The sequence below is a fragment of the Lytechinus variegatus genome, chromosome 2 (genome assembly GCF_018143015.1).
Source record: "Lytechinus variegatus isolate NC3 chromosome 2, Lvar_3.0, whole genome shotgun sequence".
NCBI classification, from domain to species: Eukaryota; Metazoa; Echinodermata; class Echinoidea; order Temnopleuroida; family Toxopneustidae; genus Lytechinus; species Lytechinus variegatus.
In genome coordinates, this window is record NC_054741.1 from 80,673,598 (window position 1) to 80,697,326 (window position 23,729).

The following is a 23,729-nucleotide window of genomic DNA, read 5'->3' on the forward strand; positions in this document are numbered from 1 at the left end:
TATTTGATCCCCAATATATTGCTTTCGTTTAATGAAAAATTTAACAATTCGAATAAGGTTAAACTCATAACAACGTTGCCCATGATTGTATTATGTCATGATTATTCCTTTATTCTGTGAGCATGTGACATGATCATATTAATCCTTTTAGTGTACTTTCTCCAAGCGGTCATGAATATTACAATCCTCTGAGGAGAAAAAAAGTGATATCACTTTTGTAATTATGAGCCCCTGAAACACTCAAAATTTATATTTTCCACTGCATATTTGTATTTGGGGGGGATGATGGGGGAAAATAAGAAATATGAAATCATTTAGCTTCTTAGTTTTAAATATATAAATCATCTGTAGTTCTATTGCATATGAATTTATGCTGAGAGGGTGGTATTTGTATTAAGAACCTAAGAGAAATGGCAAGAAAATAAAATTGTAAATCATAACAAGAAAAAACAATACTGTCCGAAAGAAAAACCAAGGATATCTGAATACAAAACACAGCAGCAAGAAATGTAACTTTGGCGTAGGATCTTCTTTAATGTTGTATTCATCCTTTCAAAATTTGTTGACTGTTTTCTATGTATTCTATCCCGAAGTGTTTAGCCAATACTTAAAAGGAGAAGTTCACTCTAAAGAAGGTTTGTTGTAAAAAGTACCCCCAAAAATAGCGCTGAAGATTTGAGGAAATTTCATCATAGATTAAGAAAATTTTAGCATTCTAAGCTTTTTATTTGTGAGCAGCTGCTCCATAAGTTATTAATGTAAAATGCCTATTTTTTTTGTTAATGGTACATGACTTTAAAAAAATCTTTTAGGAGCGTTTGTGAAGTAATTTTTCTCTTGATATACTAAATGTTCAATAAAAACACAATTTCTTGAGAAAATTACATTCCATTGATGTTTGTTTACTGCATGGGGAAGCCGCTCACATGTAAATGAAAACAAATAATATAACTTTTTAATCTTTTATGGATTTCCCTCAAACCTTCACAAATATTTTGTGTTATTTTTTTGCTGTTTTACTATAAACTTTCTGTCAGGGTGAACTTCCCTTTAAATTTTATTTCTTACAGGGGGTTTGTTTCAGAGAAGAGTTGAGATATTGGAATGCATTAAAGTACGATTCTTTCTTGAGTGCTGTGAGATGCCATGATATGAAAATTTATGAAAAACAAAATCTAAATATTAATTTCATTTTCGCAATTTCTAGACGATCATCATATATCACCTTTAAGATGAATTCGAAGGTGCCAATGTGTAGACTGGAGGCGTTAATCCAGTATGTCGTCACACGCACAGGTGGAAAAGTCATCAGAAAGGACTCTGTAATCGACTTCTTCAGACAATCGTATAGTACATGTACAGTGCACCCCACAAAAAAGAAACCGATGTTCTCAGTTATTCTTTCAGAAAAGGCAGGTGATTATGACATTTTATTTATATCACCTTAAACTTGTCTTCTTTAAATCGATACCTTATGACACACGATTTACGCTTCTTAATTCCTTCGCGAATGTTTTTTTTCCATTTTCCTTATTACCTCTCAAATGTTCGTACCCTTATTGGGGTAGAATAGTGATGTAAGCTTTCAATAGTCACAACCTTGGTTTTCTTCTTCTTCTTCTTCTCCTTTGTTCTTCCTTTTCTCACCATTTCCATGTCCCCTCTTCTTGTTTTTTCGTCATTTTTTCTTCTTTTTCTCTACCAAGTTTCGTCGCCATCGTTCACACACAGCAAAAACTGCGGTGTTAGCAGGTGTACATAGAGGACCACACCAGTTATTTTACACCAGTGTTAAATTGATGGCGTTAGTTTTACACCTATAGGTGTTATTACAACACTATTTGTTGTTACATTTACACTCTTTGGTGTTACGTTTAATCTCTAGGGTGTAATTTTAACACCTCATGGTGTGGTCCTCTATTAAACACCAATTCGTGTCAGTTTTAACACCGCAGTTTTTACAGTGCATGGTTCGAAGAACGAGTTTATTCGTCTATTGATTTCTCCGCAGTCTATATTTTTATTTTCACTGCCAAACTGCAAAATAGCTCACAATACTCATCTTAACTGTCTCAGAAAGTGACACCACGAAAGAATGTAATTCATCAGGGTTGATACACAGTTGACGTATCCCAATATCAAGAGACAATCATTGCTCAATTATTACCTCTTCTCATCTCAATCCTGAAAGAAAAAAATCAACTGCATCAAATCAGAGAAATTTCCCGAGTGACCAGAATGGCGTGAAAGGTTATGGCTGAGAAAAAAATAAGTAACATCCATCAAATATGTATTTTTCATTCTTTCATCTCCCTTCCTCCCCCCCCCTCCTCTCTCTCTCTATATATATATTATCCTTGATGTCTATTACTCATTCTACAACTCTCCCATTTTATATGAAATATCATTTCGGGAGACTGTTGTTTATTCTCCCGTGGCGAGAATGTTTTGGCTTCCGGTTTGGCTTTCAGTTGTGCAAAAAAAATATGACATATAAGGCATTGAATTAGCGTATTAAACAAAAACTATTATTATTTATCTCTTATCTCTTTTCGTTGTCCTGTAGACATGGTTGAAATCCACAGACAGAATTGTCTAATCAGCAATTTTGTGGCAGGTTCCACAAGTATAATTTTGAGATGGTAATGTATATCTATCTCAGCAGGCACATCCAATAAGTGACCATTGTGACATATCGTAAATAATTACAATAATGCTAATCCGCTTTTATATAGCGCTTGAAACATCGAAACGACGTGCTTAAACGCTTTACAGATATTATTACCCTGGTCATCGGATTCAATAAGTCATTCCCGCACAAAATGTGTGCACATCCTCCACTCCCTGGGGAGTATTCCAGTCAGTCTGTGAGGCGCACACAGTATCACTGGACAAGCTACAATGACTTTCACATCCTACCGGGTACCCATTTAGCACCTGGGTCGAGAGTGCTCAGTGTGGATTAACGCCTTGCCAAAGGACGCCATGTACCGCGGTGGGATTGGAACACACGATCATCTTAAGATAAAAACACTGGAATATTGTAAAAGAAGATTCGGCATCTTTGTCTAATTAACAATAATCAAAATTAAATGAAGGGATGAATGTTTCAGATTGTATATTGATATCAAGTTTTCTTCCATGCAATTGACGAATGAAGAGTTGAAATGTCATTTATAATGGAAGCAACTTATGAAAGGGTATTAAGTGGTTTTGGGTCATTTATCAATGTCGATGTTGTTCTGTTCGAAGTCAGTCGGTGTATTAATATCATTGCTTTGATCACAGTGATCATAAGCACGCGCTCCAGAGAGAAAATCATTAAATCTCCATCTCTTTCGCTACAATTACCGTGAGATATGTATCAAATATTACCCGAATACTGGTCCCTTTTGTATGCCTTCTATTTCACCTTTCTCCATCAATTTGGGTCACAATTCCCCGGGTTCGAAATTCATCAAGGGGACATCGTTTTGAAGATGAAGACTGAGAAATGTATAGGAGATGGATGGATGGTGATCGCCATGATACTGCTATGCCCCTAGTCCCGGGGGAGGGCGGCATCACATAGCACCTTGTCATACTGGGGGCTCCATGCAGGCGCTTAAGAGCAGGTAGAAACACAGACCGTTATTGAAGAAAGAAAATCTGAAAATATCAATTTACCAGATATTATCCATCACTGTCGATCGGTTAGCTACCCAGTGCGGTCCCGAGACGATAATCGTAGATCTGGAAAGGATAATTTCTCACAATTCATTTCTCTTTCTCTCTTTCAGTTTCTCATTTTCTATACTCCAATATGCTTTACTTTAACTTTCTTATAAAAAAGGTGGGGGAGGGGCATGGCCTTGGGAAGCAGGGGGGGGGGGGCTGAAGCACTCTCAAGATTTGTATAGGGAATACTGTGATACACTATAGTATAGGCAGCATCCCGTGGAAATCAGGTTGGTATGCTAACACGTAGAAATTTGACCAAAAACACCTTCATTTTCTAGCGAGATATATGTATATACAGGTATATATAATCTCTCCCTTTTTATTCAAATAAACAATTTGTTGTGCAGGATTTATCCTTTAAAAGCACTCAATGCATGAATATACTTTTAATTTTGAATGGAAAGCCGGGTAAATTATCAAACAGTTGAATCAATCAATTACAAAAAAGCAAACAAAATGACGAGACGAGGTTATAAAAAAAAATCATTTAAGAAATAAGAGAATGGAGGAATGAATAAACTAGTTGAAATATATCAGAAAACAATTAATGAAAAGTGATATGAGTGAGTTAGCCAATGAACGTTTGAAAAATAAATGAAGGAATGTGTATGACTGAAAAAATACAGAAAAATAACAATTTTGGGTCGTTACGTGTGCCCCTCCTTCGACTCTGATGCAACTAACCATGTAATCAATGTTTTTATTATCCTAAGACCATCTGTTTATATCATATGCAGCACTACACACTCACCATGCTTATTTTCTATATCATACATGGTCCAGTTACAACACTATGTTATGGCTGTGAATGGGGGTGATCATTCAAATTCTATTTAACTTTTTTTTTTATTTGAAAAGAAAATTTATTGATTATTCTCAAATATGCATATTGTACGTGTATGGTAATCATCATTTTGATCATTAACCTAACAAATGACATTCATGTAAAATAGTTCAATGGAATTGAACTAAATCAAATTAAAGTATGAAAACGCATCCACACATCTGTACTTATTAGCAATGGGGCCTTATTATTTCTCGATGAAGAATCCACATAATCGCACTGAAAAACCCATATCAAACCGTCAAAGTAGCAGTAATGATAGACCAGTTCGTAGTTACTTCAGGGACAATTTTGGTCAAATGACCTTTCATTTCTTTCATTATGATAGGCAGATTTCAAAGCAAGATATTACGTGCGCTTGCCTTACATAGCAGGATGAAAAAATTGAATAGACCAGGTGACTAGAATAGCACACCAAAGAACACTTTATGAATGTATTTGTTGCATTCCTACTTTGAATGCATATCATAGCATGTTGCACAAAAGAATAGCACACCAAAGAACACTTTATGAATGTATTTGTTGAATTCCTACTTTGAATGCATATCATAGCATGTTGCACAATGTACTTGGCAAATTATGAAATACCAGTCGTTCGTGGACGCATTGTTGTATTTTGTGGATGAAAATGAAAACCACTATTCAAAAGAATATATGAATAATCAAGGCATCAAGTTAGCGCTTATCTCATTAGATTTTAAACCACCATGACACTTAAGTACAAATGACCTTCATCTGATCATGCGTGGATTCTTTTGATCATGCGCAGTAAGGAACTACGAACTGGCTTATTTGCTCGTCCTTTTCCCTAAAGACACGTGATCATAACCCACCAATGATAAAGACAGAACCATTTACCACGTCTTGTCGATTATGATGTATCGCATCTGATTAACCAACAATCCTTTCCAATTACAAACTAATAAATAAGAACTCCGTTACCATTGCTAATGATCTGTGACGATTCAAAGAAGACTGTGGTTTGCAAGATGATGATATGCATTGGGTGAAGTAATCATGTCTGTTCACCAAGTTGAATCGTCAACAAAGTGCTTTCATCCCAGACTTTCGTCCTTCCATCCGTTTTTGGAGGGGGAAACCATTAGAAGTACCTTATTTATTCTAATTTCTAGCAACGATCATTTTGAACATGGTAACAGGAATATGTTTAGGCTTGACAACAACAATCATTATTAATCCGTCAGAATCTTAAAAGACATGATAAATAATTCATTTTATTTCCGTTCTACGGTCTAATATTTTTTTTATATAACGTAATGTTATTGTCAAGTTAGAGTCCTGATATTACTTATTTAGCTGTATGTAAGGGCTTGTGTTGGGGTGTTTTAGTTTTGTCAGACGTGTAACAATCAGATATGATTATTTCCATCTGGGACTGATCTTTAACATCACTATCTAAAACATGTGACCAAGGCTCGAACCTGGAATCCCTGCATCAATGTGGAACATCACCACGGAACTTGGAATACAGACGCACGCCGCAGTGATACACTTATTATTCTTCTTTATCCCGTATTATTCGCTATATTCTTTATAATTTTCATTTTTCATGTTCTATTTTCTTCATATTTTATTTTTTTTCACCAATTTATCAAATAATTTTGAGAATGAATGGATGAATATATGTAATTGATAAAAATGCAAAAACATTTATAAGAAGTAGAAAAAGGTAGTATGATATAATGAGCTTGATATATCACAAGGAACCATCATGAAGAATGCTGTTAATCGATTTACCAACAACCCAGATCCATAGAAAAAAAAGACACTTCTATTTGCAGTTTTCCATTTTGTTGGGCATTTCACCATCTGGGCCAATACCATACTGACTAGCAGAGCTCAATGAATCATATCATGTAAGGTGACGTACCATGAAGAAGATCTTACCCCATGACATATCGCATCATCTAATGGTTGTGAAAGTCGAACAAAATTAATCACCACTCTGCTCAAATCTGATATGCCCATGTATACTTTGTATATTTCTGCATTTTGTTTGGGTGCTGTATAGGTTCTAGTAATTTAGATGATATAATAATATACATGTATTTGTATTTCCGGAATTATGAAACAGAGGTATAGTTTGTGAGTGTAATAGTGGAGGTTTAAGGTACATTTTATGTTTGTTCATTTTTTTTTTGGTGGGGGAGGGGCTTTAACGTGATCCAATGATACCTCTCTCTTGCCTTCACTTTCCACCTTCTTTCTCCCTGCCTTTCTGTCTCCCTCTCTCCCTCCTCACCCCTCCCCTTTCTGAAAAAATATATATTTACGTGACCAAGAATTCATGCCTATTTTTGTCTGTTTTGTTCGTCTCGTAACTAAAATTCAGTCATTTTTTTCTTTGTGTCTAGACAGAGAGAATAAGGGAGTAAGGAGGTAAGAAAAATATGGAATGTATGAAATACACAGATCTCTGTGCAAATTGATTTCCATAATTATTTATGTCATTCAATCACTGAGTCATATATTATATTTACTGTACTTTTTCTGTTTTTTTTTTCTTTAGTGCCTATCATTGATTGACCCATTCAGCCTTGCTGCTGGTCAATAAAAAAATGAAACAAATAATCAAAGATGATGATAGTTGTTGTGAGATATTGGTAGAGGTTGAAATTATTTAAAACACAGTGTTAAATTAACAAATCAACTTTGATGACGATGAGAATAATGATTCTATATCTACTGTAGATAGCATCGTACAAATTAAAATTAACCGAAAGTTTTATTCTCTTGATTAACCAGAAACGACATCAAGATCCAATCACCCTTTTACATAGAAATGTTAGTTCTAGTAAACCATTCTCAAAAATTATGCATACCATTTGTCCATATGAGTATCACCAGGGTCACTTGATTTGGGGAGCGTCAAGCAAACTAAGATCTAGAGATGACGTCATTATTTAAATCAATAACAGAAGGGTATATTTTAGAAATACGCTAGCTAGACCTTTTATTTTGATACACTTCTTTCCTTTCTTCTGTTTTTCTCTTTTCACTACTTGAAAATTATAGGGTCGACCCCCCCCCCCTCAGCCGAAGTATTGGTTCGAATGAAGTCAATTAAGGTATAAGAAGCGACTGCAGCAGATAATGTGAGGTCTATTTATGTTGGGATCCTATTTGTGATAAATATTGCAAGTACCATCAGGTGTAAAATATGTTTTGTGTTCACATTGTGTTGACGTTTTGCTAGAACATACTCACTAGCGTACCTACGGAGGGGGGCAGTCTGCCCCCCCCCCCCGACGAGTCACAACTCATGCAAAGGACGTATCCCTGCCCCCACCCCGACAAGCTTGAAAGACCTTTTTTGTCACTTTTTTCTGATACAATATCCTTTGTGATTGAAGACCTTTTTTTTGCCCCCCCCCCCCAGTGGAAAATATTAGGTACGCCACTGACCATATACTTATACGAAAATAGATTACGCCGACATCAGTCATAAACGGATTCTAATCAATCAATCAATTTATATTAACAAAAGACAGGGACACATTCTATATCATTCTCTATTAATGGGTTTTAATTGAGATCTTTTAAGATCCGTAAGTAGCAAATATGAAGTTCATATTTCTCCATCATAAATCCATGTCCTTAGTCCGCAATCTACAACCTTTACTGGTTGGCATTTCCATTCTAATAATATATCTTACATTTACTATAACCAATCCGTCATTTCATTCACTTTTTTTCTTTGTCTTCCTCTCCCTTTCAATCTGTCTCTCTCGCTCATTCCCTTACACACGCACACACCCTTACACACGCACACTAGCTCTCTCTCTCTCTTCCTTTCAATTAGACTTCTCAAACCTCAATCTGTGTCCAAACATCTATACATTATATCTTCACAACTATGCATCCGTTCTTTATAATGCCCTCTTAAAGTTCAAACAGGAATTCGTATATTCAAATTTACAGTATGTCATCCCAAACAACATGCATGGTTAGGATCATCAATTATAACCAATATCAAAACGATAAGCGTGTGTTATTAGTCGTCAGAATTTAAACTGATGAATTTAGAGCTAAAAATCATATCAAACAAATTTGGCAAGAAACCGGAGAGCAGATAATGGCAGACGAGTGCCATCGTTACAGCATGGAGCTATAAAACACTTTAACATCGACTACAATATCATTTTTATGTTAATTTATTTCAAAAATACCAGGGCTCCATAATAACCCAGAGACTGACAATATCATACGTATACAGTCATGTTTACTTCAAACATTAGTCAATAACACCCTTTTGACATTCGTTTAAAAAGGGAATTTGCATTAAATATGAATGACATTTTAAAACCAGTATTTGAAATATATCTTAATCCATTTTTTTCCTGATATTAGATTGTGCATTGAGAACAAATATAGGAGATTGTCAGTCTCTGACTAATTATTCATTTATCAACTCTCAAATATTTTTAAAGAATAACACACGATGAATACAAAGCCTTAAATTAAGAAAATAAATTAACATGTAAACTATCTCGGAACATGGAATTTATAAAGAAGTTTGAAAAGATAAAGATTTCGATAAATTTATACCTCTGGCTTTGAAAGTGGAAGGTCTTTCATTCAAGCTGCGGGTCGTCTATCTTTGTGTGTGATAAATACTACACGTTGTTAGCAGTGTTATTATAATATTGTTGTCAAAAGGCCAAGTGCACGCAAGACTAGGTAATTAATGACTGTCATCCTTTTACGATGCATCAAAGGAAATTGTCATGGTCCTAGATGATTTTATTATTGAATCAATAAAGATTACTCATTTATTATAAATTCAAACTGTACTTTTTAACATGGTCTAATTAAAAAAAAGACGAGAATCTCCTTATTGATATAGTCTGATATCAATAAAGCAAAAGAAAAACGAACCAAACAAGGCATGGTGATGCAGACTGTACAGCACTCCGTGTTCTTAGAATACAATACAACAAATAACACTGGTTCTATAAACAAAACATGGCAATCTAATCTGAGCGTAATTAGAAGGAAAATGTTAATGTGCATATCCTTATTCATGCTGAAGCAGGATGGTTTGATATTTGTTTCCCACTTCATGTAATTATACTTAAAACGGCTTTTTATCTACTTTTCATGATTTTCTATTCGTTGAAGACTATTCATTTTTGCGCTTTGTACCTTTCCAAGATGAGATTATAGAAATTTTATTGTCATTATTATTCATTGAATTATTTTAACCAATTTAATTTACCTTCCATCATGACTTAAAGATTTCCTTATTGTTTAAAGATGGAGCGATTTCTACACTTTCATTCATATCATAAACGTTGCACCTCTTCCCAAACTCCCGGCCATAAATCATTATCCATTCACTATCTATCATCGTTTCATATTCGTCCAGTCTTCATGGTCCATCGAGCCGTTCTCTCTCACTATTCCCATCATCATTATCAAACTCTTTATTTACAGAATCCATTTCTCCAAAAACTTACTTGTCACAATACCTATATTAATACATTCTTTACATTTCAATGACAACGAAACAAAATCATGTTGCCTATATGGCGTCATTTTGGGGATAAAGTCATTCACATTTGTCTCATTTTTTCACTTGCGGCGACATTTTATGTCTCAGTCCAAAAATGAAAATAATACGAACTCCGGGTGGTAAAGGACATCCCATAATCAGTACTAAAATCGATGTATGACGTCATCCTCTGTATATACGTCATTACACCAAAATACGAAGCAGTCACGTGATCTGGTCCAATTGGAACTGTACACAATGAAAGCACTATAAAAACAATTCCATCTGCAAGCGATATATACATGAAAACATGACAAGAGCTTATTTCCTTAAAACTCCGAAAATCATAATATTCTGTAATGTCAATGTTCTACAGTTCTCCATACCCTGACCACAAGCTAATTTCAATGCCGTCTTTTCAAAATGGCGCAATTCCAAAATTATGCACGGTCAAAATGGCGTCCATGTTTGACTGCAGCAAGCTGCATGGTGTTAAGTCGCGTTGTATAGAACAAAAGTAATATTTTGACCAGTCGGTTTCTATGAAATGACGGCTCTCATGATGTTGTAGATGGCAACCAAAAGACAGTTCAACATGCGGCAATATCCAAGATGGCGTCGCTACATCATTGGCTGTGTGTAATTTCTCCTTGGGTCAATACCACCCATCATGGTCATCGCGGACGGATCGTAAGGGAACTGACCATTCGTTCGGCCCATGTATGACGTCAAACCGTTCGCGCAATAACGAGAGTCCCGCATGTATGAAGTCATATCTCGCGTATACGGCGTCGGTCTTGTGTTGGGGCGAAAATAACAACTACCATAGTTGTACTGACTGTCTGTGGTAGGGTAGCTGGAGTAGGTGCTGTCACCCGTGATCGTGCCGTTGGTCATCGAGCACGGAGGCGCTGCTAGGTCAGGAAAACCAGTTGCGTTTGGGTTGATGAGAGCTCCTGTGTTGGCTAAAGCAGGAGTGCCATTGTCGGTGGAAGCAATGGGTGGAGTGTTGGCGTTACCCACGGACGGTGTGACCTGTTGCTGTTTCTCAGGGTCTGCTAGACGATGAAAAAAAGAACGATACAAAGTTCAGCATCATAAATCATCAGACATCACTCTTGAACTTGAACTGGACTCAAACTTACACTTTATCATCAAATAACAAACATACGAAAAATGTATTATAACAAAACGCAAACTGTCTCAAGGACAACATGAAATAACTTATTTAAGTTTGACATATCCTTTACGCTTGCTAGGGTAGAGAAGATACATTCAGTAGGCCTACTGGTTCGAAATGTTTGTTTTTCTAGTTTGTTTCAAGTCTTATCCACAACTAAGATGTAACTCTCTCTTTCTCTCTTTGGTCGATCATGCTTTTAAAGAACCCACAACGCCTGAGCTTCTAATATCATTATACTTTGGCTTCAATGAGTTATAACAATTACAAAATACAGAAAGAATTTGATTTTGAAAGAAACAAAAACATTCCATGGCAACCACCATATAAAGGAAGTATGGTAACATAAAAATAACCAAAAGAAAATTTATTTAGATAGGAATAAGATATCTTACTTATGTCGTTTTGATGTTGGGATCTTTGTACCGGACGACTCCTTGTGATACCAACAATTTGTAGCGAGCTTGGACGGTGGTGGTTACGGGCTCGTGGCCCATTGCCATGTGGCAGTATCTCGATGATGCTGCAGAAATATGAGAAAGAACAAATCACTGATAAATTACAGTAGAGTAATGGAAAAAAAATTGAGTCTTGAACTATCCAGTCAAAGAGCTTAACTATTTGAGTAAGTGTAAATCAAAGTAAATTCAAATATTACGCACCATCTGATTGTGCCTTTAGAATAAACCTTATTCCACAAGGTAATTTGTTGAATTGAATGTGCATAATGGCCATTTTTCATAAACAAATCAAAATATAAAATTAAGGTTTTGCATACAATGGAAAATTTATTCTACGCTGCCAATTTTGGATTAGAACCAAAATTCGAAAAACAAATTAACAGAAACGCACAAACATACCCATCCTCACAACATACAGGTACACACTGACACACAATTAAGGTAAATAGGCATAACCTTTATAAACATAATAATCAATTCTTGACAACTCGAATTTTTATTTAAAAATATTGCGTTGAAAAAAACCCAAACTAAACATTCAACATGAAATGAGGGAGTACCGAAAACAAATAGGCCTACATATACAGACGAACTAGCTTGCTTGAAATGCCTTGCATTTTATGCCTACTTAGTTTGTTTTGTCGGGGACCTGATTCCTTTTTTTCTTTAGCTAATTTTAATTGTAAATGTACACATAACATTCCCTCATCAAAGAAAAAATACTTCAGATTTAATAAGACGTAAAAAACGGGGGCATTTTCCCAGACTTTTCCTTTTTTAAAGAAATGGAAGCTCATATATCATTTAGTAAAAAAGGTATGATGCCTCCTAATTCGTAAATAGAGTTGATGTATGATTCTAGACCAGTTTGTGCAACACTCGTCTGACACTATGACGAATCACGTGTCGTTCATGAATGGTGCAACGGAGGGGTGATAATTACTTATACCAACATCACAGAGCTTCCCCGTGGGGGTAATACGGGAAACATGATCTGTCACCAGTCTTTTGGTATGGTGTCTTGGGAAATGCGAGGAAAAAATACGAACTTATACCATGTTTCATTGTGGGATAGCATTATCTTGTTATAAGCTGATAAGCGGACATACTCTAAGTAAATACAAATTAATATGAGGAAATTCAGAAGAAAAAATATTGTGTAAACTAATGAAAATGAGTAGAAATGATCCATTAATTATGATCCACAGTGCAAAATATCGTAAGGTCTTTATAAATTTCAATCGGACCCATGCAATATAAATATAAAAACGCATGTAAAATGAAAAAGAAAATCTATAAATGCATATGAAAGCAATATTAATTCCACTAGTATATTATTCTATCGGGTAATTCTTGTAAACTATAATGCGAATAGCTTATTAAGTATCATCATAATCATTCTAATCTAGGCTATTATGAACTCTGCCAGATAGAATAATAAACATGGAAACATAACAGATTGTAATATGGTAATGATTTTACTGTTAAGTGTGAGTTGGTTAAAATTATAATGGATTGAAAAAGAATAATGGGAAATAATTTACCGGGGGCAGCTGTTCTTGTAGTTGGATGTAGCTACCCCCAGATCTCGGCACGGGGTATAACTGAAAATAATCAAACCAAAAAACAGCCATTTGATAAAAGAACTAATAACGATCATAACAAATTATATAATTACGACATATAAATCATAAATGCTTGAAAATATAAAAGGACTTGCGATGGGTAGGAATATTTGGCAATGTGGTCTGAATATCACACAAATCAATTGCATAAAAGATACAAACAAGACTAAACATTTAGACTAAAGCTTTGTCAATGTTGAAATGAATTATAGGGCATACTGTTTGAAGCATTTCAAATTTGGATAGGTAATGGCAGAAATCAATTTCATAAAGGTCATATCACACTACTAGTTATAAATATAGTTAAATAATAATAATTCAATGGAAAATAGATTAAAAATTATGATGTGATATTTCATGTTTTGATTAAAAAAAAAGAAAATGAAAGATTCACACTATTCTCAATATGTCATGAATCAGAACTAGGTTTCCTTAACATTTTCATATCAATTATCAAACATTTGGTTGAAAAGAACAAGGTGCAGTACATAAAATAGGGAAACCTGAAGTTCTTTGCAGTTTGAGTCTCAGTCAAAGGCAACAAAAAATGAAACGTCGATCCTAAATGAGCGTTTCTGATTAGTTAAAAAAAAGTCAAGGTGCATTTGTTGTTGTAGTTGGGTCATTTTTTCTGCAAAACCCCCAAGATCGTTCGAATGCGTGCATTAACAAAGTTATATTGAAATTCGAATGTAAACTTACCAGTCATCGGGATCACACTCTCTAAAGCCTTTAGCAAATGGATTACTGGCAATCTTCAACTGTGTTATCTGTAAAACAAAAGAAGAAGAAATTTAAAATGTTAATTTGCCAAAACACTATTCACGAGCATTTTGGCAGGTTATTTAAACGCATCAACGTTTCTTGACATAGCACAAGCAAGCAAACGCACACACACGCGCGCACCCACACACACACACACACCCTCACACACACGCTCACCCACACAATGTGATGGATATAGAGATCAGGCAGTAGAGATAAATGTAAAACCCAGACCAATGAAAGGCAAGGATTTAGCATACCTAAGGGGATGGGTGATGTTGATCATTTTCAAATGTCTTGTACACCCTCCGTTAAATTAGTTAAAGTAAGCAATTGCCAACGTTTGGTTTAAAAATCCCTTGGAGTTCATAATACACATAAGTTTAGTTGTTGGTTAATTCAAAGTTTCAACAAACCCATGTATATTTTCCGGGCATGCATGAATATGAGATTAATTCACGCCAGCTAAGAAATCTCTTTCACCTCCTGAAGTGTCAACAAAAATCTGTCTTAACTTGCAGGAAGAAAGTTGAGTTTTGTAGCCACCCTAAACATGGAAAGCCCTTGAGCATCTGTCTTCGCCCTGTACATAGTCTGAACATTACTCCCATGTTTGTAAGAGGAGGCCTTTACCCCGAGGCGAGTTTTTATTACAAGATAAACTAATTCGTCATGATGGGGCAATTAAAACAATTAGCAATGTAACTCAGACGTAACATATCCTTCGTATCACGTGACCTTCATCCAGCCAGTCACGAGCCAGCAATGATAGAGCTCATTCACGACGTGAAAATGACGTCATCATATTGGGTTACCTCAGTATCATTTCTGTCCAACATGCCCATAAAAAATCATTAAAAAAGTAACATAAAATAAAGAAAAATATCGCAATTACTTGCAATTGAAACTTGGATGTTTATGGGTTTTACTTTGTCAATGAATATTATTTTGGATTTTAAATTTTAATCCACTTCATCAAAAAAAAAACCCAGATAACTTTCACAATTAATATTCGATCTCGCACCAATATGACAGAGGTGGCACCATTTAAAAGTATACAGATTATGGCTTTAAATTGGAAGATTACATTTCACTCTAGTTCAAAGGATTGCGGTTTTGTTTTTCAGGTTAATAAGATCTTCTTCGACCCAAAGGAACACAATCAAAATAGATATAGAGACTCATCTTCGTGCCCCAAGCATTGGTCTTAGGACTGGCCCTGTGAGAGTGAGACAGAGAGACAGGCGCCGTGTGTAATTTTTGGCGCGAAATGTGATACAATATCTATCTCATCTCCCGGACGCATGGGAAACAGCAGAACATTATCTGATATTTAAACCAATAGGCTGGTTGTGATGATGGATGTCACTTGGAAGAAACAAAGGAACTGGTCCTTACAAGAGTAGCGGAAAGGGGTACAAGGTAGGCAAACCCCTCCTGATCAAGGATATGATTAAGAATCTGGCTTAGTTTCTTTCAGTTGATCACGTTGTGTTCATTCTGGGCAACATTGGTGATATTGTTGGACCATCTTTTCTCCTAATAAAAACTATGATTTAAACATCTTCTAACTACCTTTACTTCTAATGTATTAATCCAATAAAACAAATATATTCGAAATTTCGTTACTCATTCTTTCCAGAAAGAGTATTACCATGAGGGCCCGAAATAAAACCTTCCCATCAGTCGGTGTGTTCTGGATTGCACTAGGACTTAATTCTTGCCCCTTTGATTTCTATGTTCTTGATACCCACAATAGACCAAAGTTAAGATCGGGTCGGGTGGAAAATGGAACTGTTTGAGAGAATTCCCCCGCGGTGGAAAGACGACCAGGTTGTTTTGTGATTTGATCGGGGGTTCATGAAGAGGGATTGAGTGCTTATATACCAAAACTTTATCTTCAGATAAAGCTCAGACAGATCTAAATCAGGGTAGGATTAAGGAATAATATTTGAATTTCTTCGATGATCAAGAACAGAATGTGAAAGAATCCAGGAGGACAAACTAACGTGGTTCTATTTTGGATACTCCCACGTGATTGGACAATGGTCTAGTTCATTTTGAAGAACTTAGCATTTGCTTCATGTTCTTAATCTAATTTGAATTGGAGTTGTTACTGTTATCATCTATATATTCTTTCACCTGGCAATATACGAACAGCAGACCTAGCAAACTTTACTGCCATTGGTTACTACAGTCATACATTCATTAGGAGCAAATTAAAATTCCATTTCATGTTGATTCAAACTGTGATGTAATTAACTCACACAAGAGTTATTACATTACATGAATGTTGAGCTATTTGGGCCTATGCTCTCTAGCGTAAGGTGATGGGGTTTATATACCAACCTTACAGGACCCTCTTCATAAGTAATCTGAAGTTCAGTTTAGCTTAGGCCAGGGTCTAAGATTTCATAATTGCATTTACATTAGATGTTTCCAATATTTACTTGGAGCTTTCCTCATGTTTAATGATGAAGATGACTATTTTAGTAATTACTCTATATCAATTATGAATTATTTGAGTGTCAGTTACTGTTTGCAACGCTTTGACTGTGAAATATGAAGGAACTTTGATGATCTTTTTATGGAGATTTGTGCCACACTCGACTATGCATATTTAAAATGTAACTTTCGACCAGGAATGATATCAAACGTGAATTCAAAATACCGTCCGTAGACTCTTACATTGTTTTCATCAAAATATCTTCCATAGCTATCCCCTTACTATCAGAATGCAATAAGCCAATATGGTGCATATAGGTAGACATATACCTTTAGGCTAAAGGCTTTTTTCCCTTGCCTGGATTCTTGCCTAGTATTTGCTTTTTCGATCCTGGCTGTATATTCCCTTTGCACTCTTGGGGTTAAAGGTCAAAGCTGAGTTGCAGATGCAAGTTCAAACGAACAACACGCTGTTGAATGTTAATGGAGATAGCCCTGTGAGGCTTTATAGGTCCACTTACAAACAGGCCAAGGTGCCAGTATAATAATGTAAAACATTAAAAAAATCTTCATCAAAGCACACATGAGTGTCTATTGAATTCTAAAACCAAGATAGGTCTTCTTGAGGCATAGGTGGAAATTAACAAAAGTTCAATCCGTTAGGGATAGTTTTATCTAGTTTTAAAAGGTGCAGCCTACACGAATGGTATCCCACATTCCCAGACAAATGAAAAGCATAATTATGATCTGTTGTCTTCATGGGACAATTTGGGTGCAAATTATTGAAAAACTGTTAATCAATACAATAGATGGCCGTGGAATGGACTTTGAAAGTGGGAGGAGGTGGGGCTGAGTCAAAAGTGGTGCGGATACTGAACATGCATAAAATCACAGCTTTTAGTCATGATTATTTAATGAATTGGGGGCTGATGGAGCTTCCGTCTCACCTGATTCTGCTGCCCCTTAAATATCTTTAAAGCTTCTTTGCTTTTATTTGTCGTTTTTATTGTGGATGTGTGGTGTATACAGGTGCAAGTGTGTAGGTTTGGCCAGAAAGTCAGTAATCAAGATTTCAAAGCAAAGTTCATCCTTCAGAAGCTTTTTCAAAAAAAAAGTTTCTGAAGGAATGTTTGGTCATAACGGGTTTATAAAAAAGTTAAAACTTACTCTGTGGTTCTGATAAGCAGTAACAGCGGTGAATTGGGTCTCTGAGAAGATGAAACACTTGAAATCTCTTTCTGGAGCATTCTCAAAGTCTTTCCTACCGCTTACATGGACAACGTGGAATCGAGGTTGATATCGATGCATTGAATTCAGGATTATCTAAATTTATTAGTAAAAAACAAAAATAAAAGTCATATTTCAAACAATCAACAGAATAAGGTCCCTCAATGCTAGATTTAAATCATATACAGTGGATTAGAAATACATGAAGATTAAGTCGCTAGTATAATTTAGTATGCTATGCTTGCTTAGTCAGGTTAAAAAAATATCATACAAATGTGTTTGAATCCATTCGTCACAAATAGTTGCAATACAAGTAATCTTCAGCATGTCGAGTGGATGGTTTAGGATCCCAAACAAAAGAGAATACATATAACCATACAGTATTTCCCTAAATATTTCAATAATCAGTATTTAAGTACTTCTGTTGAAATTACGTTGAGCTAATTGAGTTTACTCATTTAATGTTCCTATTTTTATACAAATAGATAATTGATTTGCGATTTAATACTGTTGTTGATATTTCACGATACTTTCACTCGTACAGCATTTCTATTGTGTTATATTTCTTGATTTTTAAGTATTTGTTGTAGTAGTTGTTTTGATGGTTGTAGCCTTTCTGTGAGAAATAAAGAAATATGGGTCTATCTATTACTCACGTGTCCATTATCATCAAGAAGGTTATTGGTGAGTTTGAGTTTATCAAATGATACGATTTGTTTCATCCACATTGCACCACGAGCCGGCGAATCTGGATGAACATGGATCCTTCCAGGCATCTCGGGATCAGCTTTACCTGCTACTAACCAACTTGAACTGTGGAAAGCATATCGGTACCTCTTATCGTCAACCTGTGGACGGGGAGGGGTAGAGAAGGCATAGAGAGGAGAGAGAGATAGAGTGTGGGAGGGGTGGTTGGTAGACAAAAAAAAGGAATCCAGAATGAGAGAAATTAAGTGTCAGATGAGTAGTCAGGCAGGAAGTTGAAAATATGGAAATAAAACACAAGAAATAGGGGGACGAGGGAAGGATAAAACGGAAGGCGAATCGCATGAGAGGATAACAGAGAAAAAGAAAGAGATGGAAGTTGCGAGAACGTCAACAGACGGAATAACGCCAACGAACGGAGGCATACAGTACAACATATACAAGGAGGGGTGATGGAAGAAACAAAGAAAAGCAAAAAGAAAACGGGGAAGAAAAATCATATATTCTCTGAGACAGATTCTCCTTATTATTATGACCTGTTAATTTTTATTCTTTTATTACAATTCAAATATGAACTAGAATTTTCATTCGTCATGAGGACGAATTAAGTGATCTGTCTCTGATTCTCATGATCATACGAATACAATCACCATGTTTATTGAGATCAATATGATCATCATGATGAAAACTGAACTTTTATTGAATTAGAAAATTCAAAATTAACGCAATAATAATGTAGATCACACATATTGTATATCCTGAAATTACGACATGAAATAAATATCTGCATACAATTTTTTTTCAGCTGATAAACTGAGGCAGAGGGGGTTGTGAAAAAGTTGGGGGAACGAACTCTTCTTGTGTTTTGTCTTGTTTTAAAACTAGGCCCAGAGTTTTGGACATAGGAAATAATATATAGAGGGCGTACACCAACGACTCCATGATATCTGTCGATTCTTGCTTCGCATGTAAAAAAGTAAATAATCAGCTCATATTAAAACTTACTGGAACAAAGTCCATCATAAGAATATACTCAGCCATAGGATCCATGCCAGATATCTTCACTTGAAAGGTTGGAAACATCCGTCTGAAACATATGAAGAGAAAAAAATAGTTTCTTTTTACTTCAGCAGGGAACGACAATTCTTTCTTGTCTATCATGTCTACAAATACATTTTAGTGTTCAATGCTACGAGTAAAACCATGCAAATCTTGTTATTTTCACCAGACTATAAAACTTTTACCTGTAGAAAAAATGTGAGAACATAAGAATACATGGGTATCATCAATAGGTCGATATTATTCTTATTTTAAACCAATTGCTACCTTTTGATAATATATGATTTGGTTTTAATCAAAACGATATAACATAACTTCGTTAAATTTATGAATCTCATATGGTCAAAATTCTTTATATTATGATATTTCTCATACATAAAAAACAACGAATTTCTGGGTGAAAGACACAATACGATATTCTATCGTAAATCTTCTTTCATCTTCATCGTCAATAGTTGGGTTATAACTCAGAAAGCAATCATAAATATATATGTCAACAAATTGTGGAGGTTTGTTATTCTATTGTCACTTGAAAGGTTAAAATATTACTTAGCCCAACCTATCAACATCTTGTCGACGCCAGAAATCAGTATCTTTCATCTGGTGAAATTTAAATAAAGTGTCAGCGGGAAAGTTATACGGCTTGAACTTTGGATACTTTACAGGATTTGCGACTGACAAGCAGGCACATTTGATTTCAGTTTTGTTTCATATAATTGGTTGTTTGTTAGAAACACATTCTTGCGTCAGCTCGCGTATTCATTTCATAATTCATGACCAAGCTTTTGTGTGCTGCTATGCACGACCGAAATAACGATTGCCCATTTGTTATATCATTCCAATGTCCTACTGCATGGTGCAAACGCTCTGCAATTCGACTTGCGAATTGAAATAGTCGTCTGATGGCTACATTGCGCGCGAAAACACTTGCGCCAAAAGTTGACAACAAATTTGTCAACGTCAAATTTGGATGTAACCCCGCATCATCAACTGACAGTTTGGGCATTTGGGAGAACGTGGTTGACTGTACTGGACAGAATTAGATCTGGGGGAGTTCTTATACTTTCCCTTTTACTACATGATGTATTTGATTTGGCGTGACCTTATTTCGTTTCTTATTATTATTGATGACGTAGAAAGCTCAACTGAAATGGTATTCCTCTCGTCTTACTTGGTGAGGGTATGGTGAACAGATATGGATAATATAGAGGCAATACATTTGTACGTGGAACATCCCTTTTCTTAATCTCACTCTCGACTGCAAAACTAATAATAAGCATGGTAATTGCATGCTTTCAGAGTTTCATATATAAAGGCCAATATTATTCGTTGTACCAAACTTTTGAGAAGGTGAAAAGATTTGGTCCTGTGATTTGGCAAAAATTGTTTCAGGATTCCACCCAGTTCCACAAGCATACTTTTGAAAATGAATCAAAATAAAATATACAAATAACCTTAAGAAAATAAAACAATTGAACAAAAATTCTTTCCAGCGAATTAACATATGCAGGGATAAAAGATAACCATCTTTAGATTTGTCTGAGTGTAAAATAAATTCAAATTATTTTTTTTCTTCATTAAATGAATTGTGATATATAGCATGCTATTGCATTAAAACATAAGTTTGAGCAACTCTACTGCCATTTCTCCAGTAGCCAAATGACGAACACAAGAACAGTCAGAATGACACACGCTCAACATTTCAACAATAAAACACGATCTCTCTTATTTCCATAAACTGAATTGTCTTTGGAGAAAACCAAATCATAACGACTTATGACTCATATAAAATCGAGAGAATGTTCTTGTAATGAATTGACGCAATGGGTATGTCATCAAGCAACATCCCTGCCCGGCTGCCGAAGCTCCCGGGTATGCCTACGGGTAGTCATGACCTCGGGTTCCGTAGCCGCAGGGCATAAAGCGGTGACATGCACAAGCCAGTGATCAATTTTTCTTTTCTTTTTCTTACTTTCTTTCCCCCATGAAACTCATCTACACCATGTTCACAATGGAACGATTTCCTTTCAGAATGACTAACGGTTGTTTGCGGCTTCAAATGTTTTATTTTCTTAGTTTTTGTTTCAGTTTGTTTTCAAATATCGGGTGACTGATTCTGAAAGGACAAACTAAAAGCATGGATATGCGTTTACATATTTTGAAGGTTTTATTTTCAAACTTGCAATGAATATTGACATTGAGCACTTTATATGTGTTAAAGTAGAACAATTTTAATTCAATCGATATTCAGTTAATGAAATCGACCAACAACCATTTTACAATAAAAAAAAAGGATCGCGCACTCTAACCAGGATCATTTTAAAAACATATATACACTAATCATTTCCGCTTTGAGAAAATTCATGAACTTCATTTAGGCCTATATGAAGAAGATTCCAGGCTTGTAGATTTTCAAAATTGTTGAAGATACAGAACTGAAGGGAGTATCCATTGCAACGTGTACTTCAAATTCAAACGATTTATAATTGTATTTATTTTTTTCCATCTTCAAGAAAAGATAAATGAAAAAAAAAACGAATGAATTACAGATCGTTTTTATTACGAAATGTGGAAAGATTAACAAGGAAAAGGTAACATTTACCACAATTGCGAATGGACTGTTAATCACCATGCTATCATTAATTTGGGGCAAATCTATAGCATTTTTTTATTCGGATGTAGCCTTATATCTTAAGTTATGTTTTCTGTTGAATCTAATTGCTTCGCCGGCGCATGTCAGCACAATAATGAATGACAAGATTCGGTGAAGAGAGTTATAATGTAAATATTTTTTAATAAAAAATAATTAATTAAACCAAATCATAAAGGCCTATCATTTGTATAGTCTGTCTGACATTTCATCTGTTATATACAATAATGTTTGATGCTAAAAAATGTACAATGCTGTTTTGTATTGTATTGTACCCTGTCCCTCCAAACAAGAAATCACGGAGTTTGAAGCTCCTTGAAAGAAGGATAACCCACCAAAATAAATGGGAAAGGAGAATAGCGCTGGAAATGATAGCTAGCTATCAAGCTTCGAATAGTGGATAGCAGAATCCGATGATGACGTTTTGTAGAGTATTTGAGTGCATTCATAGAACAGACAGGGAAGATAATACTACCCTGTCATCGGGATAGGCTACTCGACCAATGAGTGACACTACTATTCAAAGACAGACATCATGGGGTTCATGTACTTTCCCTAAACGGTTAGGAGAAGAATCGCTCCGATATTAAACATCCTAGTGCTTCTGATGAAGACGGGAGCTATTTTATTCTGTTACTTCTAATGACTAAACCCAAAATGAGAAAAAAAATTATCTTTTATTTTCACTCCTATGTGCGTGACGTCATGAACATGCCTGTTTAAAAATCAATATACCGACGGATATAAGACGCTCAGTTGAATTTGAAGGTAAAAATTATTCGTCATTACTAACTATTTAGTTCATTCTCCCAATCAGAATAAAAGCAGTGCTTTGTTTGGATTATTTTGTTGTTGTTGTTGCTGCTGTTTTAAGAGCGAAAGAGTAAATGTATAGCATCTCAATATAAATATTTTATAAGCGTCATGTGTAGATAGAGGCTGTCCATCTCAAAACCAGCAGAATAGGCTACTGATCTATATAATTTTAAAAACCAATAGATATACCAAGAAAAAAATACGAAGGTAAATCATCTATGATCTTATATGGAGTATGATATATATCTTAAAAAAACAAGCATGAATTAATTATGCCTCATAAGGCCTACCTAAAAAAAAATACTGATAAGTCATAGTTATCAATTTAGATAACATTCAATACGTCAAGCATAAAAAAGATCACATCCTAAAATATATCAGAAGTATAACCCCATTCTGATCACCATAAATATACAATCATAGTCATAAAGTCAATCAGGTTAGTAATAGGGTACAGCCAACGAAATCCATGTCCTGCCGTTTTCCTGTTTCTTGTTACTTGAATACAATGACCACAAAACGGACTTAACGTCTTCCCTCTCCTTGAATTAACTCGATGACAAATATCGTCAGCTCAAACCAATTACTGAAGTATATTACAATTACATAATTACTTAATTCAATTACAACCAATTAATCTCACTTTCCGACAGAGACGACTTAACCGTTTCGGAAATTCGAAGGATAGAACTATCAGTCTCATATAAAAGGTAAGTG

At 35.2% G+C, this 23,729-nt stretch overlaps 1 protein-coding gene across 3 annotated transcripts; it reads right to left on the minus strand.

Annotated features, from left to right (window-relative positions):
- Positions 1-8,090: 8,090 nt before the first annotated feature.
- Positions 8,091-19,571, minus strand: LOC121409219 (T-box transcription factor TBX1-B-like). 3 transcript variants are annotated; one of them, XM_041601076.1, is made up of 7 exons: positions 19,493-19,571; positions 18,439-18,630; positions 17,723-17,878; positions 14,048-14,115; positions 13,265-13,324; positions 11,655-11,782; positions 8,091-11,134 (listed from the first exon to the last, which is right to left on the minus strand). In XM_041601076.1, the coding sequence occupies exons 1-7, from the start codon at positions 19,568-19,570 to the stop codon at positions 10,701-10,703; spliced, it is 1,116 nt and encodes a 371-aa protein (XP_041457010.1). In that variant the 5' UTR covers position 19,571; the 3' UTR covers positions 8,091-10,700. The 3 variants fall into 3 exon arrangements, with proteins under 3 accessions (XP_041457010.1, XP_041457009.1, XP_041457011.1); XM_041601075.1 differs by having other exon boundaries at positions 8,091-11,137; XM_041601077.1 differs by lacking the exon at positions 13,265-13,324 and having other exon boundaries at positions 8,091-11,137.
- Positions 19,572-23,729: the final 4,158 nt, after the last annotated feature.